General features: G+C 37.8%; 2 protein-coding genes across 2 annotated transcripts; both read right to left on the bottom strand.

Annotated features, from left to right (window-relative positions):
- Nucleotides 1-11,697: 11,697 nt before the first annotated feature.
- LOC114093023 (olfactory receptor 1J21-like) lies at nt 11,698-12,636 on the bottom strand. The gene has a single exon (XM_027935721.2). The coding sequence runs from the start codon at nt 12,634-12,636 to the stop codon at nt 11,698-11,700; it is 939 nt and encodes a 312-aa protein (XP_027791522.2).
- Nucleotides 12,637-18,245: 5,609 nt separating this feature from the next.
- LOC114100115 (olfactory receptor 1J4-like) lies at nt 18,246-19,022 on the bottom strand. The gene has a single exon (XM_027944755.2). The coding sequence runs from the start codon at nt 19,020-19,022 to the stop codon at nt 18,246-18,248; it is 777 nt and encodes a 258-aa protein (XP_027800556.2).
- Nucleotides 19,023-21,063: the final 2,041 nt, after the last annotated feature.

Genomic DNA, 21,063 nt, shown 5'->3' with positions numbered 1-21,063 from the left:
CTTATTGAGAATTAGCATCTGTGTATTAGAGAAAACATCTGGCCTTTGTCATTTGGGGATTGGCTTGTTTCACTTAGCATGATATTCTCCAAGTCTATCCATTTCCTGGCAAATGCCATGATATCACACCTTAAAGCTGAGTAATATTCCATTGAGTAGTCCATATTCTACATTTTCTTTATCCATTCATCTATTGAAGGACACCTAGGTGGGTTCCATAGTTTAGCTATTGTGAATTGAGCTTCTATGAACATTGACGTGGATGCATTACTGTAGTATGCTGATTTTAAGTCCTTTGGGTATAAACAAAGGAGTGGGAAAATATTTCTAAAATCATTTATTTTAATACAGGTTTGATATGAATGAGTTACTGAATTGATAATGAATTCTTCAGAGCTTAATAAGGATCTCTCTTTTTTAAGAAAGACCTAACCTCTCCTCACTGAACAAAATTTTGTCATTCAAATTTCAGGAGATCAGTCAACCCCCCTTTACTCCTCCTTTCTTTCATAAACGCTAATCAACACCTCCATCGGCTGAGTGACTGCCTGGACTTCTCTCAGAATTTTCAGGAAATGGCCATTTTCATAGAATCTTTTTCAATGTTCTCCTCCACATTTTGCCCAGTTCCCAGCCCTCACTTGCAGATTTTGCCACATACAACATTGCCTACAATCCAAGGCATATTTACTTCCCCCAAACCCTATAAGCACCTCTCAGTCAGAGGTTCTGTAGCTTGTCTGTCCTTCTACCCTCCCCTGGCAGCCTGTCATGGGTCCAAACACAGGCAGGGCATCAGGAACCCACCCCCTCGCAGCCAGGCAGAAAGCCCCCAGAAGACTCTCCAAAGGCCAGTGCTTAGCTCTCAGGGGTTTTATTTTACTGTCTTTAACTTCTGATTCAGAAAAAAAAAATGAACTAATATGAGTTAAAGATTCTCCTAGAGGAGATTCTGTACTGCTTTATTTACATAGAACCAGACTAATTCATTAAGGATAAATTAATCAAATAACCAATCCTACAACTGGTCATCTTAAAATGCCATGAGGTAAATAAAGTGATAAATTAACTAGGAATTAATAATAATATGATTTTCTATTCATTGCTAAATTTAAATATTGAGTGAATATCTTACTTGAGAAGTTGACAAAAGCATCTTAATATATCATTAAAATGTTTTTAAAAAGACTTGAGTAAGAATGCAGATGAAATCCATTGTAAAGCTGAAAAGTTGCCATTCCAAACACCAAAACACTTCTAATTGATCATGAAATATAATTTTCATAAAAATATAAATGCAAGCATAAGAAATCTAAAGCATTCCATTACTCCTGGCTTTCAAAATTTCAAGCATTGTTTACAAGACTGCCATATAGACTCAACAGATGTATTTTTTAAAAATGTTTTTAAGATTTTCAAAAAGAATAAAACTAGAATATTCAACACCTCTATAAGCTAATTCACTTTTTAAAGGAAGTAATTTTGTAAATCAGAACTTTCATAACAGTTCAAGAGAATGACATCAGCAAGGCAGTAGAATACAAGGTTCTAGCCCTCAAAGCCCCACAGAAACACTGAGTTGGGGCTAGGGATATAGCTCAGTTGGTAGAGTGCTTGCCTCACGTGCATAAGGCCCTGGGTTCACTCCCCAGCACCAAAAAGAAGAAAGAAAAAAGAAAGAAACACTGATTTTATCAACTACCCTTGGACAAGAATACTTTTATGGAAACCCCGGAGTCCAGCTAAAGGATTCCAGCTCTCCACTAGAGAAAAAAAAATCAAAATATAGAGGCACTGAAGAGGATAAGAAGACGTTTCCACTTACCCAGGGCATCCCTCCCCCACGGTGGCACAATTCAGAGCCTAGAGAAATCTTTTGGCTCGTGGTTTCTCTCAAGTGAGAGCAGAGTGAGTGTCTGGCTTTGCCAGCCGTGTGGGGTCCTGTCCAGATTGCTCCACCCAGAACACCAAGGGGATCAGTACGATGAGTAGGCTTGGGACGGCTAGGATCAGGGAAAAGCGGAAAGGCCCACGGCAACCAGAACAACTGAAGAACACCTGCCCACAGATCCTGATTACTGGCTCCTGAACTCCACCAAGAGCCCCACCCACAAGCCCTGCAGGACACCTCACTTGCAGACCCCCAAGCCAACTAGATGGCAAGCAACCCCAGCACTAAGTGCTGCTCCCCCAACCTAAGTGGTGCCTCAGGGTCCTCCACAGATGGCAAACACCCTCCCGCGCAGACAGCAGACAGGTTGACTCTGATGAATAGAGAAAAGACACAACTTTCACACTTCAGGGCAGTGCCCTAGGGAAAATAAGGGGGACTTCCACACCTGATCTGTTTTCCTGGGATTCAGAGAAAAGCATCCAATCCTAAGACAGTCCACAAGGGAACGGAGCAGTGGAGCGGACATAGAATAGACAAGTTTTTAGAGATACCTAGATCTCTTGCCAGGTTGTAGTACAATTTTATCTGTCAATGTAAAATATAAAAATTTTCTAATTAAACAATAAAAATGTCATTCCGCTGCCTTCATACCTGTAATGATTCTGACTGGGAGTTAGCAAGCATGATTGACATTCTTTTCTGTGTATATAATGAATTTTTTTTCTGTGCACTTGAGATTTTATCTTTGGATCTTAGCATCTTTGGTATTATGTGTACTTGAGTTTCTTGAACCTGTGAGTTTCACTTTACTGGTAAATATGTAATTTTCAGTCTTATTTCTTCAGATATCTTGTTCTAATCCCAAATTCTCTATTCTAATCCTTGAACTCCAGTTAGACATAAGTTAGATGATTGCTATTTACCACAGGTCAATGTTCATTCTTGTACAATTATTTTCGTTACATTTTCCTCTGAGTCACTTTTCATGTGTTCTATTATTGACTTCTAGAATTTCTTTCTCTTTTGCAGTTTCCATTCTCTTTTTAGTTTCTCCATCTGAGCACTTATAATGCTCATTTTTTCCTTTAAAGCATTAAACATATTGGTAATGGCTGTTTTCCGATTTTCAGATACTAATTGTAACACCTGTGTAATCTCTGCATCTTTTTCTGAATAATTTGATTCTTCATTGAAGTCACATTTTCCCATGGCTTTTTGTGTCTGTTTCTTTTCATTGATATCATAGATGATACAATGGCAAAAGACTGGACTTTATTGTTTTCCTTAAGAATGTTGAATTTTATTATGGAGTGTAGTTAACTTACTAGAGGTTCAGCTTGATCTTCAAGGCTTAGTTTTAGGTTTTGCTAGATAAGATCCAGAGTAGTCCAATTCTATAGAACTATTTTTAATTAATGTATTATAGTTAGATATAATTTGGGGTTTGTTTTGATATAATCACACATGCATGAAATTTAACTTGCTCCACTTCACTGCCAAATTCTTCCTCTTTCCCTCCCTTCCTCTGCCCACTATTCCCCTTCCTCTACTCACCTGGTCTTTCTTCTATTTAATTATAGTTTTATTTTTTATTAGAAAATTATAGATATAAAAGGTGAAATTCACTGTGGTATATATCCATACACACACACTATAATATTTGGTCAGAATCATTTCACTATTCCATCCTTTTCCAATCCCTCTACCCTCCCCCTAAATTCTTTCATATATTCCACTGATCTCACTAATGTTTTCTTGGGATTTCCCCCTCCCTTTTCCCCTTATTTTGGTATACTCTTCACATATGAAAAAAATTCAAGACATTTGATATTCTGGATCTGGCTTATTTCACCTTGTGTGATATTCTTCAGTTCCATCATTGACCAGCAAAAGCAATAATTTCATTCTTCTTTATGGCTAAGTAAAACACCCTTGTGTATAGGTACCACAATATTTTAATCATTCATCTGTTGATAGGCAACTGTTCTGGTTCCATAACTTGGCTATAGTGAATTGTGCTCCTATAAACATTGATGCGAATGTATTATTATTATAGTTTGCCAATTTTAGATATTTGGGATATATACTAAGGCTTGGAATAGCTGGGTCATATGGTGGTTCCATCCCTAGTTTTTTGAGGAATCTCATACTGCTTTCCAGAGTGGCTGTACTAGTTTGCAGTACCAGCAACGTCTGAGTGTACATTTTTCCCCTCATCCTTACCAATATTTATTATCGTTTGTGTTCTTGATTATTGCCATTCATTGTAATGAGCTGAAATCTTAGTTTTAGTTTGCATTTACCGAGTTTCTAGAGATGTTGAACATCTTTTCATCTATTTTTTGGCCATTTGTAATCCTTCTTTTGAGAAATTTCTGTCCAGCTCCTTTGCCCATTTTTTAATTTTAATGTGGTATTTTGGATGCTTTTTGTGTTCTTTATATATTCTGCATATTAATTAATCTCCTGAGGAATAGGTGGCAAAGATCTTCCTCCCTTTCTGCAGGCTCTCTCTTCATGTTCTTAATTGTTTCCCTTGTTATGCAGAATCTTTGTGTGTGTGTGTGTGTGTGTGTGTGAGTGTGGTAATTTTTTTGTTTTTTGAGATGGTGTCTTACTATGTTGCCCAAGCTGTTCTTGAACTTGTGAGTTCAAGCAGTCTTATCTCCACTTCCCAAATATCTGGAACTACATGTGTGTGCCACTGTACCTGGTTAATAGTGTAATTTTTTTGCATTTTTAATTTTAATTTGTTATATATGACAGAAGAATATTACACATATAGAGCACAATTTTTCATATCTCTGGTTGTAGACACAGTAGAGTCGCACCATTCATGTCTTCATACATGTACTTAGGGTAATGATGTCCATCTCATTCCACCATCTTTCCTACCCCCATCCCCCCTCCCTTCCCCTCCCTCCCCTTTGTCCTAACTAGAGTTCATCTAATCCTCCCATGCCCCCCCCCAACCATATTATGAATCATCATCCTTAAATCAGAGAAAACATTCAGCACCTTTTATTTGAAGATGCCCCACTTATTGATTGTTTGTCTTATATTTTAGAAGTCTTGTTAAGGAAGCTAATGCCTATGCCAATATGTTAGAGTGTTGAACACATATTTTCTTCCAGCAGTTTCAGTTTTGGGTCTAATTCCTAAGTCATTGATTCACTTTGGGTTGACTTTTGTGCAAGGTGAGACATGGGGGTGAAGTTTTAATCTTCTACATATTGGTATCTAGTTCTCCATTTGTTTAAAAGGCTACCTTTTAACAATGTATGATTTGTATGTATGTATGATTTGGCACCTTTATTTAATATCTGATGACTATATCTATTTGGATTTGCCTCTGTGGCTTCTGTTCTATTCCATTGGTCTTCATATCTGTTTTGATGCCACTACCATGCTGGTTTTGTTACTATACCTCTGTAGTATTATTTGAGATCTGGTGTTATGATGCCGCCCACATTGCTCTTCTTGCTCAGGATTAATTTGGCTATTCTGGGCCTATTATTTTTCCAACTGAATTTTAAAACTGTTTTTTCTGGTTCTGTGAATGATGTCATTGATTTTGATGGGGATTTCATTGAATCTTTTGGTAACACTTCTAATAGTTTGGCAACTTTGATAACATTGATTCCACCTATCCAAGAACATGGAAATTCTTTCCATTTTCTAAGGTCTTATTCAATTTCTTTGTTCAGTGTTCTAAAGTTTTCATGGTAGAGGTCTTTTACCTCCTTGGCTAGATTTTTTCCCAAGTGTTTTTGGAGATTATTGTAAATGGGATAGTGTTCTTAGTTTCTTTTTCAGCTGATTCACTATGAAAATATAGCAAAGTGATTGACTTATGTATGTTGATCTTGTATCCTGCTATTTCACCAAATTAATGTATCAGCTCTGGAAGTCTTCTGGTTAAATATCACATCAGCAAAGAGAAAATTTGGCTTCTTCTTTTCCTATTTATGTCCCTTTAATTTCCTTTTCTTCCCTCATTGCTTTGACTAGAGTTACAAGGACCATACTAAGTTGGAGTAGTGAGAATGGGCATTCTTGCCTTGTGCCTGATTTTTAGATGAAATGCTTCCCATTTTTCTCTGCTCAGTATGATGTTTCTTGAGTTTGTAATATATAGCTTTTACAATTTTGAGATAAGTTTCTTCTATTCCTACTTTCTCTAATGTTTAAAACATTAATGTACTTTGTCATATGTTTTTTCTGCTTCTATTTAGATGATCATGTGATTCTTGCTCTTAACTCTGTTTATGTGGTGAATTACGTTTATTGATTTATGCATGTTGAACCAACCTTGCATGCCTGGGATGAGACCAATTTTATCATATATACTGTCTTCTTTATGTGCTTTTGAATGTTGTTTGCCAATATTTTAACTAAAGATTTTTTGTATCTATGTTCATCAGGGATATCAGTCTGAAGTTTATTTTCCTTGATGTGTCTTTGTCTGATTTTGGTATTGGGAGAACATTGGCTTCATAGAATGTTCTTGGCAATTTTTTTTCCTTTTTTCTATTTCATGAAATAATTTGAGGAGGATTGGCACTAGTTATTCTTTAAAGGTCTGGTATAATTCAACTGAGAATCTATCTGGTCCTGGGTTTTTTCCTCTGATGGAAGACTTTTAATGGCTGCTTCAATTTCATTATTTGATATTGATATGTTTATATTTTCTATATCCTCATGGTTCAATTTGTGGAAGTCATATGTCTCTAGGAACAGGTCAATATCTTCAAGAGTTTCTAGCTTTTGAAGTATAAATTTTCAAAATATTTGAAATGATTCTCTGTATTTCAGAAGTACCTGTAGCAATAGCTCCATTTTAATTGTATTTTTATATGCTAAGATTTGTCCTGCACCCTAAAATATGATCCATTTTAAAGAAGGTTTCATGTGCCACTGAGAAGAAAGTGAATTCCATTGTCAAAGGATGAAATACTCTATAGATATCTGTCAGGTCCACTAGCTTAATAGTATTTTTCAGTTCTTAAGAGTCTTGCATTGTTATAATATAGTTTTCACAATATTGATATATTATAATTAATGAAAGTCCATAATTTACACTAGGGTTAATGTTTCTTGTATAGTTGTGGTTTCTTTGGTTTTTATTTTTGGTTTTAACAAAACATGGAGACATATTTTAAAAATTACAGCATTATACAAATGATTTTTCTGTCCCCAAAATCCCTTTTGCTGTACCTACTCATCCCTCTAGCTTACCACAAACCCTTAGCAACCACTGATTATTTTCCTATCTCTATACTATTGCATTTTTGAGGATGTCGTATAGTTGGAATCAAATAGTATATAGTAGCCTTTTCAGATTGGCTTCTTAGTGTAACTATTTTTTAGAAGAGTTTGGCAGTGATAGTTATATTGGATATAAACATGCCCAATAATCCAGAGATTCTTATGTTTTAGTCAGCTTTTGACCAAAAGACCTGACAGGAAGAACTATGTGAAGGAAAAGTTTAATTTGACTCATGATTTCAGAGGTTCAGTCAATGGTCAATGATGCATAGCTCTGGGCCCAAAGTAAGGCAGAACAGCAGATCCACTCCAGACATGGCAATCAAACAGCAGAGAGAGAGCTCTGCTCACCACGGAAAAATATATACCCCCAAGGAATGTTCCTCCAGCCACATCCTACCTGCCTCCAGTTACCACCCAACTATCCATTCAAGTGTGTTAATCCACCAGTTAGGTTATAGTTCTCATAATCTAATCATTTCACCTCTGAACATCTTGCATTGTCTCACATGAACTTTTGAGGGATTCCACATATGTAAACCATACTATATCAACATACAGCTTATAAAATGTATTGCATATGCAATCCTCTAACAGAAAATTAATACCTAGACTATATACAGAATGCAAAAAAAAAAATGTAACACCCAAAAGAAACAAATAGTCTAATTAACAAACGGGGGAAAATAACTAAAAAGATATTTCTCAAAAGAAAAAAATGCAAAGAATACTTTATAGCTCTGTTGTTCATAGTAGTAAAATGCTGAGGGTAGAGGAGTGGTCACTGAATATCAAGCAGATAAGTACATTATATTGTCAGAGTGGAAGTTGAAAATACATAGATGAATTTTATATGGCAATAGAAGACAATAAAAGCAAAATGTAGTAGAATAAATACAGTCCAATTTCTTTCATGTGTAGTTCTACAATGGACACAATTGAGGGATTACTACCAAAGTGTTAAGATTCAAATAAGTGTAAAGAAATAATTTAAAATAGTCAAGGTACTGGGTACCTTCAAAGGAAATGCAGATACAATTGAGGAGGGTTTATAAGATTTTTCAATGATATTGTTAGCTTTCTATCATTTAAGCTTAGAGATAATTAAATAAATTTTTAATATTATTATCTTAAATTTTAATGTTCATATATCACATACATTTGAACACATATACATTATATGCACAGTACAACATTATGTATCCACATATATATTTCAACTGCATACATTTATGCTGTTTGTGTGTATATTTCAATATTTTTATAAAGATGAAAATATAATTTCCAGTAAAATGGGAAAAATATCACTGAGGTTTGAGAAATATGTTCATAGGACTTACAGTTCAGCTTCTGTTTGTTACTTAAGACCCGTGTCCATTCTGTGTTGGCCATTGTCCTGGTTCTTTATGGAAAGCCATTTTATTTTTACTTGTGACCAGGCCTACCGATTTTGAGGGGAAAAAGTTGTATTCCTAGTTATAATTAATAAAACAAAAATAAAATGTGGACAATTAATAAAAAATTATAAACAACTAGGGAGAATATGAGGAAAGGAGGGATGCAGAACAGTTGATCAATAAGCACAAAGTTAGATGGAAGAAATAAGTCTGGTCAGTGGGGTAATTAAAGATAATGGTAATGTCCTATATACACAAAAAAATTACAGAAAGAGATTTTGAATGTTCTCACCACAAAAAAATATACAATTGAGAAAGCAATTATGCTTACCTTAATTTTTACATTACTCAATGTATCAAAACACCACATGAAACCCCATAAATACACAAAATATTATGAGCCAATTAAATAAATGTATTTTTAAAGTTACAAAGGAAAACAGGTTTCCTAATTAAGCTTACCAGCAAGTAAATTCAAAATTTATCATACAGTTAAAACAAAAATAAAAATCGTGAATCTATCAAAAGAAAATTTCTTTTTATTCTGAGAGAGGAATAAGCTTTACTTTGGCAGCTTGCAGTATCAAAAAAAAAAAAAAAAAGAGTAAAATCTGCAACTACATTAAACTTTAAACTGTTTGAGCCAGACAGAGTGGGGCACACTGAACTCCCAATCTCTGGGATGCTGAGGCAAGAGATTCCAAGCTGGAAGCCAGTCTGGGTAATTTAATAAGACACAGTCTCAAAATAAAAAATAAAATGAGCTTCAGGGATAGCTCGATGGTCCAACACTTGCATGTGTAAGCTCGGATTCAATCCTAAATATTTTTAAAACTTTTTAACTTTCTGATGAACAGGAATACCCTTATCAATACAAAAAAAAAATAGGAAAATACAGTAGCACAGATATGTTTTCAAAAACTTCCCAGGAAAATGGATATACATATGTAGAAAATGAAATTAGATCCCTTACATTTAACTCACAAAATATCAACTCATAGTGAATCAAGTATTTAAACATGAGACAAGAAACTTCACAATTACTGCGGGGGGGGGGGGGGGGCGGGAGGCGGTGGGGAGAGGTGAAGAGGCTCAACATTCCAACATAGTGGTGCAGGGACTGACTCCTTTAACATGACCCCTAAGGCTGAAGAAACTTAAAAAAAAAAAAAAAAGAACAAATAAGTGGAAAAGAATTCAAAGGCTTCTGCACAGCAAAGGAAATAATTTAGAGCATTAAGAGAGAGCCTACAAAATGGGAGAAAATCTTGGCCAGCTTACTCCTCTAACAGAAAATTAATACCTAGACTATATACAGAATGCAAAAAAAAATGTAACACCCAAAAGAAACAAATAGTCTAATTAACAAATGGGGGAAAATAACTAAAAAGATATTTCTCAAAAGAAAAAAATGCAAATGGTTGGTCACCAAATATATGAAAAAAATGTTTAACATCTCAAGTTATCAGGAAAATGCAAACCAAAACTACACTGAGATTTTATCTCACTCCAGTCAAAATGTCAATTATCAAATACAAATAATAAGTTAGAAAGGATGTGCAGGGAAAATGTACACTCATGCACTGTTGATGGGATGGTAAATTAATGTAACCACTCTGGAAAGCAGTATGGACATTTCTCAAAAGACTATAGATGAAACCACTGTATAAACCAGTGATTCCACTCCTTGGTGTTTGTCCAAATGAATTAAAATCATAATATTATAGTGACACAGGCACATCAATGTTTAGAGCAGCACAATTTACAATAGCCAAGCTATAGAAAAAGTCCAGGTGCCCCAAAACAAAACAGACAAATGGTAAAAAAAAAAAAAATGTGGCATATAGAGAGAACAGAGTGTTACTCAGCCAAAAAGAATAAAACTATGGCATTTGTTGGTAAATGGATGAAATTAGAGAACATCAGTAAGTGAAATAAGCCAGACTCAGAAAGTCAACAGCCAAATGTTTTCTCTCATTTGCAGAAGGTAGAATAAACAGGAAAAATGGGGGAATATCATGACAATAGAATGGACATCAATGGGGAATAGACAGGGACAGAGCAGGAGAGATGAGGGACGGGAAAATGGAGGAACAGTGAAATGCAATTGACCAAATTATGTACACTATGTACCTACGTGAATATAGCAAAGTCGATTTCACCTTTATGTATATCTCTAAAGCAACAATTATGGAAACAAAGTCAAAGAAGTCAGTCCCAAGAAACCAAAGGTCAAATGTCCTCTCTGGTATGTGGTTGCTAACCCCTAACAAGGGACCGTAAGGAGGAGAAAAACAGAAGTTCAGTGTATTAGACAAAGGGGAATGAAGGGAAGGGAGTGGGGATGGAAATAGGAAAGACAGTAGAACGAATCCGACGTAACTTTTATATACTCATGATGAATGCACGACCTGTGTAACTCCACATCATGTTCATCCACGAGAACGGGATCAGAATTGTAATGGGTTGCACCCCATGTATGTATAATATGTCAAAATACACCCTACAGTCATGTATATCCAAAAACAAAAAAAAATAATTAATTAATTTTAAAAGGAAGACCCGGGCATGGTGGCACACGCCTGTAATCCCAGCGGCTAGGGAGGCTGAGACAGGAGGATCACGAGTTCAAAGGCAGCCTCAGCAAGAACCGAGGCAGTAAACAACTCAGTGTAGACCCTGTCTCTAAATATAATACAAAAGTAGGGCTGGGGATGTGGCTCAGTGGTCGAGTGCTCCTAAGTTTAATGCCTGGTACCCAAAAAAAAGGAAGAAAGGAAAAGAAACAATGAATAAATGGAAGAAAAAAACAGTAGAATAAAAGGAGGGCAAGAGCGGGAGGGGGAGGGGAGAGAAGAGGAAGTGCTGAGACCTAAAATGGAGCAAATTATATTCCATGCTTCCAGAATTATGTCAAATTAAACCCCAATATTATGTATAACTATAATACACTAATAAAAATCCCAAAATTCTCAGGACCAAGACAATCAAACACAGAGGAAAACTATATCCAAGGTGAAACACAGGCAGAAGACAATGAGTGCCATATCAAGATTCACTAAAAGCACCAGTTCAGAGAGGAAAGGATTCCTGTGCAGGACTGAGGTCTCATTTACAGTTAACAAGAAACAATGCCCATCACGCTGACAACGCGCCTCTGCTGAGAATAATTCTCAGAGCCCCTTTGATATCTCGATTCCTCAGAGTGTAGATGAAGGGATTCAGCATGGGGGTGACCAGAGTGTAAAACACAGACACAATGACATCCTCGTCACTAGAGTTATTGGATGAGGGGACAAAGTAGAGTGCAATAATGGCTCCATAGTACAGAGAAACCACAGACAGGTGGGAGCCACATGTGGACAAGGCTTTGCAGATGCCCTTGAGGGAGGGTCTTCTCAGGACACTGGCCCCAATGTGGCCATAGGAGACCAGAATGCATATGAATGGCAGGGTAACAATCGCTAATCCTACAGTGAGGATGACCAGCTGATTGATGGTGGTGTCTGAGCTGGACAGCTTCACTAAGGCAGAGAGGTCACAGAAGAAGTGGTGAAGGGTGTTGCCTCTAAGGAAAGAGAGACGGGCTAGGAGGAGGGTGTGCACAAGGGCACCAGCAGAAGACAAGACCCAGGACACAACCACTAGCAGGAAACAGAGGCTCTGGCTTATGATGGTGGTGTAGTGCAGGGGGTGACAGATGGCCACATACCTGTCATAGGCCATTGAGGTCAGAAGGAAGCTGTCAAGACCCCCAAACAATAAGAAAAAAAATGACTGGGAGAGGCATCCAGCATAGGAGATGGATTGAGTCTGCGTCAGCATGTTCATGAGCATCTTTGGAGCCGTGACTGAGGAGAAAGAGATGTCGGTGAGGGCCAAGTGGCTGAGGAAGAAGTACATGGGGGTGTGCAGGCGAGAGTCCAGCCTGATGAGCAGGATGATGAGCAGGTTCCCCAGCACCGTGGTCAGGTACATGCCCAGGAACAGGGCGTAGTACATGCCTTGCTGCTCTGGCTGGATGGGGAGCCCCAGGAGGAAGAACTCGGACACACTGCTCTGATTATCCCTCCTCATGCTCTTCAAGTTCTCTTTTGCTGGAGACAAAAAAGAGATGGAAATGGAAAAGAATGAGAAATTACTGGGTCTATTACAAAATAAAATCAAGGTTTCAAACCATGTACGTGCATTTTAACCTGAATATCTCAGCCTTTTTGCCATATAAATGCACTAGGGATGGTCTGGACAAAGTTTATTATTTGCTCACCTAGGAACCAACACAGTATCTTTTGAAGAAACCATGAAACATGAAGAATCATCAGATGAGACCAGGCACCAACTTGAGAAGTCTAGGATTTATGATACGAACTTGAGATCATAAATTTTAACAGACTGTCCCAATACAAGAGACTAGAGTACTGAGGTCCAGTTTATTTTTTATGTTTTATTTGTTCTTTTTAGATATATATGACAGCAGAGTGTATTCATACATAAACATATATGTGGGAGTATAACTTATTCTAATTAGAATCCCATTCTTGTGGTTGTACATGATGTGGAGTTTCACTGTGATGTACTCACGTATGAACATAGGAAAGTGATGTCCAGTTCATTCTACTTTCTTTCCTATTCCCATCCCCCTCCCTTTTCTTCATCCCCCTTTGTCTAATCCACTGTGAGGTTCAGCTTCTTATGTGTTCTGAACATAAAAGTCTGTCCTGAAGATTAAAATACAAGCACTCCCCTTAAGTTGCTGGAGAGGTCGGGGCTAGGGCATTGGAGGATCAGAGAAATTGAAGAGCATATCATCCTGCAAAGGGCATGGAGTGGAAGAATTTTTGAGGAGCCCGAGTACGTCAGGCCTCTGACACATGGAAAGTTTCAATTCTATTCTCAAAGCCAAAGTATAACCTAGAAAATGCTTCAGTAAACATGTGACTGAAAGTTTAAATACCTTGAGTTTTCCGGGTAGAGAATCAGACTAGAAAGGTAAGAGTGTCAGCAAGAATCTGACTAGGAAGTCATGGCAACAATTTAGACACAAAATAATATCATTTTACAACTGGATTAAGGCAGTGGAGATGAATAAAATTAGAAACATTTGGTTTAAAATTTGAAAGAAATACTAACAAGACTTAGTATGGATTAAAGATAAACAAAATGAGGCATATTTTTCTAACATCTCAAAATTAGATCAGTTTGAGAAAATAATTCAACATGGAAATTTGGGTTTATCCAACTCTCTCAAAATTGGATAGATACTCAGTTCAAGATAAATTATTTTACATGGAGCTATTTGTCATATTGTGTGGCATGAAGTACCACACTGCACACACCACATACACAAACATAAACTTATATTTAATGTAATTTATGCTCCTGATCTAACAAGGCCCCTTAGATGATAAGCTCAAGTACCTTCAGCTACAAGCCTTGGGAAGGTCCTTCTATTTCTCTCTAGAAGGTGCAAAATACGTGAAACAGATGGTAACTCTGTAGGTCTCAAAGTTCCTTGTGACAGGCAGAAGACTCAGCAGTTAAGAACCATCCAAGATAGATATACCAATATATGTTTATTCACAGCTCCCAAGAAGTCACAGTGAGTTCTAAGTTGACAAACCAGGGAGATGCCCTGGGGGTCAATCACACTATCCCCAGGTCAACTAAAGACAAACAGGATATAATTGCTTCGTTGCCTTTGGCTCCCTTGGGAGAAGAGCTATTTGTTGAAGCAGGCATAGGAGAATTCACCCTTGAAGGAATAATGATAATAACTATTAGGAACTTGATGATCTACAAAGCTTCTTGCCTTCTGTTTACATTGCAATAATGTGACTCAGAATCCATAATAAACCAAGCTTGAACTTGAGTTTGATAACAACATTTTTTTGCTTCTGACCCCAGGCTAAATCAAGAACACTAGAAACATTCTAATCCCATCACAAGAGAGTCAGGAGTTTATAACTGGTCGTCATTCCTGGACCCAGAGAATGCGACACAGCTTCTATAAATCTTAGTCTTTTGCCTAAAAGCTGAGCTGTCAGCATCTGCTGATGCAAGTTATTCACAAAATCATGAAATAACCATTCAAAGTATGATTTCCACTCAACCCCTTTAAAAAAATGATGCCAAATCCATTGCATACATCTTCATCTCCCTTTCTTCAATACCTGGTAGTCAATGAATATCATGTGCTCAATTATTCAAGGTGAAGATCTGTGAATATTTATCAATGTTATTAATTGGTTCAATTAAAAATCAACCTGTACATGAAGCTGCTATTGAGTGAAGAAATCCTACAATAAGTTTAGACCTCCCGAATGATTCTGGGTCCGATGGGTCATGGTTAACCATCTGTTTCCTTGATGATAGTGCTGCAGAGGACCTGCCTGTTTCCTACAAATCAAGGATTGACAGATCCTACCTTCTCAAGCCAGAACTTCATTGTCACTTCCCCCATCCCTGCATTCATGGAGTTAAAAAATGTCAATGACCGCCCCCAAGATTCCTCAACTGATGAAACAATATAAGAAAACATATCTCTTTCAATTAACAACTGACATTACTACTTCCCCAGATCTGGATACCTAGAGGACCTTCATCTCTATCATCTTCCACACAACGTTTATCCCATCTTTCTCATTCCCATTCATATCTTGCCCCTTTATCATTTAATAGTAAATTAGATCCATGTATCCATACAGAGAGGCTGAAAAGCAGGCAAATAAGATTAACAAGGCTTTCAGACAAAAGAACCTCAAATGAGCTAATAATCACATCAGAAGATGGTAAGATGGTCAACCTCAGGAACAAGCAGAGAGTAACTAAAACCTCAAAACATCAATTTATATCAAGAGATTGAAAAAAATAATTTGAGAGTGTTCTTTGCTGATGATGCTGTGTCTGAAATCTTAGTCACTTGCAATATAGAAATATTGTGACATTATGTTTAGTTGAAATTGAACCACAATTCCAGTGTAAGATTTAAGGCCAAAAGATGACTTTTATATGTTCTACTGGAGACATAAATAAGAAGTTTCATAACAACATTGTGATAGCAGAAAAATGGAAAATTATTTCAGCAAGTTATGGTGTTTTGGGTTTGTTTGGTTGGTTGGGGTTTTTGTTTGGTTTTATTTGCTTTCGTATCAGGGATTGAACCCAAGGGCGCTTTATTGCTGAGCATCATCCCCAGTCCTTTTTATATTTTATTTTGAGAAAGGGTCTCAGTAAGTTGCTGAAAGTTCTAAGAAGTCGTGATATTTTTACATAAAGAATATTGTAGAAATTTTATGCCACAAAATAGATAAATAAAAAAATATAATATCAAAAGAAAAAACAAGACTCCAATAATATAGCAAAACACAGAAATAAAGAATTATATGCCTATGCATTTCTTAACTGAACATCTGTGTCTGGCACTTCCTCAAGAAAACATATACATTGAAGTCCTAACTCACTGTTGTCTGTATTCAGAAATGAGATCTCTAATACATTAATATTAAATGAATCACAAGGATGGGGCCCTGGGCAATAAACAAACCACCAGAATCTTTAACACCAAATACAAAATAGTCATGTCCTCCTGAGAGGAGACAGGAGAGTAACATGGGTAACTCAAAGATGGATTCAAATGATGTCTTATTAGTAATAAATACTTGTTGATGGAAGTACAACATACTTTCATTAACAACACTAAATAGAGAGTATCAACAATACACTAAATGCACGATTTGGTGAATAATCTCAAAAGAAACACACCTATGAAGCTGTCCAACAGATAAAGAAATAAACCTCAGTAGTGCCCCCTCCCAGTCTCTTCATTTAAGTTTTAAATTGTGAAATTTTATTCTAAATAAAGAAAAGTACCACATCACATTGAGAATTCTTTTAAACTTGGTATCAGTACCTTGAGTAAGAAAATAACACACTATTAATCTAATCTATGTAAAATCACTTCTCTTCAAAAAGAAAAGCCTTTTTTTTAATTTGTTTTTTTAGTTATACAAAGCAATAGAATGTATTTTGACATATCATACATACTTGGAGTATAACTTTCCATTCTTGTGGTTGTACACAATGTAGAGTTACACTGGTCATGTATTCATATATGAACACAGGAATGTTATGTCCAATTCTTTCTACTGTCTTTCTTATGCCCCTCCCACTTTCCTTCCTCCCTGCCTCCAACTATTATGAGTCAGCATTCACATGTCAGAGAGAACATTCGGCTTTCGTTTTTTGGGGATTGGCTTATTTCACTGAGCATAATATTCTCCAGCTCCACCCATTTACCTTCAAATGCCATATCTTCATTATTCTTTATGGTGAAGTAATATTGCATGTGTTTATGTACCACATTTTCTTGCTCCACTCATTTGTTGAAGGGTACCTAGATTGGTTCCATATCTTAACTATTGTGAATTGAGCTATTATAAACATTGATATAACAGTGTTGCTATAGTATGCTGATTTTAAGTGCTTCGGGTATATGCTGAGGAGTGGGATAACTGGGTCAAATGGTGGTTCCATTCCAAGTTTTCTGAGGAATCTCCATATTGCTTTCCAGAATGGTTGCACTAATTTGCAATCCTCATCAGCATTTATTGTTACTTGTATTCTTCATAATTGCCATTCTGACTAAAGTGAGATAAAAATCTCAGTGTAGTTTTAATTTGCATTTCTATAATTGCTAGTGATGTTGAACATTTTTCATATATTTATTGATCATTAGTATTTAAGAAGAGACATATTGCTAATGTAATCTTTCATAAAAAATAGGAAGCTCATGTATTTTTACATCATAAGTCATTCATCTCTCTTCATATTGATGAGGCAGCATATTTACAAGTATGACTCTTACACTTGACAGAAGTGAGGGTTATAAGAGAATGGTATGAACAAGAGATCTGCCTAAAGCTAAGAATTTGAGGACCATCATGGAGTGTCTATGAGCCTGTGTGTTTTGAAGACAGAGAGTTCTAGATGATGGGAAAAAGAGCACAATCCCGGTAGGTGACAAAAAGGGGAGGGACCATTGATATCAGGGAAATTTGGATCAAACCAGTGGTAAGAGCAATAATTGTATCAGTTGGCCTTTGTGCTTAATAATCCTAAGATTCAGTACTTTAACCATTTGTTGGTATGATGATTCTATGAGATGGAAATTTAGCCTGGGCTGGGCTCAGCCAGAAAGTGCATCTGGTCTTGGCTAGGTTCAGCTGATCTCAGCAGGGACTCATTCATGCCCCCACAGACACTGACCAGGTCACCTGGAAGCTGGCTGTTAGCAGGGGCACCTTTGTTCTCCAAGTGCCCTCTCATCTCTGTGCAGCCTAGCATAGGATGGCTTAGCTGGTGGTCTCTGGTTCCAAGAGCAGCAGGAATAAACTCTGCCTCACCTTGGAAATATTATAGCATCATTACTACAAAGCTACAGTCACATTAAGTCACAAGATCTGCTCAGATTCAAAAGGTAGGGAAATAAATTCCACAAAGAAAAGGAAGGGATGCAAAGTACTGTGACCACTTTTGCAGTCTACTACAGCCACCTGCACAAATTTTCAAGGAATTATCTCAAGAAGCATCTCTAGGAGAATTAAGAACATGAGTACGTAAACATCACTTGGTAACTGTAACCCCTTTTCTATAGAGTATCCTCAGAGCCAATTGCATATCTTTATTCCTCAGGCTATAGACAAGGGATTCAACATAGGTGTCACCACTGTATACATAACTGAAGCAATGACATCCTTGACTTGGGAATTGTTTGAGGAAGGAAAGAAATAAATAATTGCAAGGGTCCCATAGTACAAAAACACCAAGAAGAGGTGAGAGCCACAGGTGGACAGAACTTTGCGGATCTTCTTAGTGGAGGGGACCCTTAGAACAGTGGCCCCAATGCAGACATAAGAGCCCAAAATAGCACTCAAAGGCAGGAGAGTTAACACTTCCCCCTCAGCGAGGATAACTAGCTCATTGAGGGAGGTATCTGAGCAGGTCAGCTTCAGGAGTTCAGTGAGTTCACAGAAGTAGTGGGGGATGGTGTTGTCAGCACAGAAGGACAGGTGGGACAGGAGGAGGGTATGCAAGAGGGCATGTACACAAGAGAAGAACCAGGACCCAGCCGCCAGTAAGACACACGGCTCCTTCCTCTTGATGATAGAGTAGTGGATTGGGTGGCAAATGGCCACATACCTGTCATAGGCCATCACTGTAAGAAGAAAATTGTCAACACATACAAAAAGTAAGAAAAAATACATCTGAGAAATGCATCCCTCATAGAGGATGGATAAGTGCTGAGTCTTCATATTCCTGAGCATCTTAGGGACAGTGACAGATGATAAAGAGACATCAGAAAAGGCCAAGTGACTGAGGAAGAAGTACATGGGGGTGTGGAGGCAAGAGTCCAGCCTGATGAGCAGGATGATGAGCAGGTTCCCCAGCACCGTGGTCAGGTACATGCCCAGGAACAGGGTGAAGAAGATGCCCCACTGCTCTGGCCAGATGGGGAGCCCCAGGAGGAGGAACTCGGACACAACTGCTTTGGTTCATGGTGTTTTTCTCTTTCTTGGGGACAGAAGGAGAAAAGTGAGTAGGCTGTGTGAGAGATGAGATGTGGTGGTTTTCCTCACCAGATGTACATCATAGCCACATGCTATTTTCTCCGGGGACTGTATTAAAATTCAGGAAAACTTCACACTTTGCTGTCTGACTCTCCAGTCTGCCTCATTCTGGAAACAGGTCATCAGATTTTCAATGCAAACAAGGTTTCCTTCAAGGGAGACAGTGTAAATTTATTCACTTACTCAACCGCATCCCACACACTATTTTTAGAACTGGGAATCTCACAGAAAATTAGATTCCCTAAGTCTCTTCCCTCTTGTAGCCCACACATTATAAGCATTTTACAGATAGCTGAGCAGGCCAGGAGACTCGAGGTGGATCTCTAACTCAGCAGTTCCTCACCTGAGTGGCCTTGGCAGCTGTCTCAGTGTGGACCTACGCCCCTCTTCTATGACATGATAATATTATTATTACCTGGTCATGGGGTCCTGGAGGAAATAAACAAGTTGATACATGTAGTAAGCTTAGATCAGACCCCACACACCGAAACATGCACCAGTGCCAGCCAGCTGCCCTGGCAGTATGAGTCCAACAGATAATTCTGATATCAAGCTGCAGGAACTCAATAGAAGAGAAAAGTGATGTTGGCATTTGATCAGGCAGTTACAGGCCTAGGGGAACAAAGGTTTACATCTAGGAAATTTCACACCCTGAGAATCTGCAGGGGCCCAGATCCTGAACCCTGGGGATCAATTCCTTAATTCAGTAACATTAGAAACATTGTTTGTTCCTCACCCAACTCTTCTCTCTTGTCCTCTCTTTTCTCTCTCTTCCTCTGTCTCTCTCTGCAATATGAGGACGCACAGAGAGACACGTGAAAATTTGCCCCATCCAATTTCAGAGACCTAAAAATTCCCCGATGTTCTGGCATTGGGATATCTGTTTACCTAAAATTTATAGTTATCTAATTCTGACCAATTCCTAATATTTACCTAGCATTGATAATAATTGACAAGCTCTTATGAGGAGAAAGGTATTAATAACTTTAAACTGTTAAATTTAGGTACCAAGAAACTAAATCTCAGGATAGTTAAGTAATAGATTCAAAATCACCAAGGTTATAATGAATATAGTCACAGTTCCAATCTTTGCCAGTGTTCTCAGATCCCCTACTCCACTGGGTCTTCATCCTCATTCATTTTATTATAAAATCCTGGACACTGTTAGGAATTGCTTCCCAGGGGTTCAAAGCTACTCCAAGCCACCTGCTTGATTATCTGCCAGCACTCACACATATGATGACACTACATCATATTAGGTGCTTTGAAATCTGGACACATTTAAGAGTGGAAAAGAACCTGTAAAATAATTGTTCCAGTAAAACGGGTCCACACCAAAGCTTTCCTGGGCAAATCAGAGTGTACAGCCTCTTGCTTATATCAGACATTAAAATTTGCAAAGGGCTCTTTATGCATTTAATTCCATTATCAGCAAACATTTACTGAGTGCTTATGAAGCAGACATTCCATTTTTTCCTGTTCCATGTTTCATGTGAAAACAGAGGTATGAATCACACTTCAAAGGCATACTCAATGGCCCTGGTAACCGGGGCAGGAGAAGAGGAGGATTTGATCATGGAGGCATGAGCAGAGGTGGGCAGGGAGGTGGATGGGGTGGAATGGGCAGTACTGAAGAATGAGGCGGCTTCAATAACACTGGTGGACCCATGAATGAAGGACCAGATCTTGATCAAGGCCCCCCCAGTAGATCCTGATGAAGACTCTGACAACAGTGCAGTTTATGTGCAAGGTTTAAATGACAACGTGACTCTTGATGATCTGGCAGACTTCTTTAAGCAATGTGGGGTTGTTAAGATGAACAAGGGAACTGGGCAACCCATGATCCACATCACCTGGACAAGGAAACAGGAATGCCCAA

Source organism: Marmota flaviventris, chromosome 13 (genome assembly GCF_047511675.1).
Source record: "Marmota flaviventris isolate mMarFla1 chromosome 13, mMarFla1.hap1, whole genome shotgun sequence".
NCBI lineage: Eukaryota > Metazoa > Chordata > Mammalia > Rodentia > Sciuridae > Marmota > Marmota flaviventris.
Note: the sequence above shows the minus strand (reverse complement) of the source record. Positions and strands in the feature narration are given on the sequence as shown.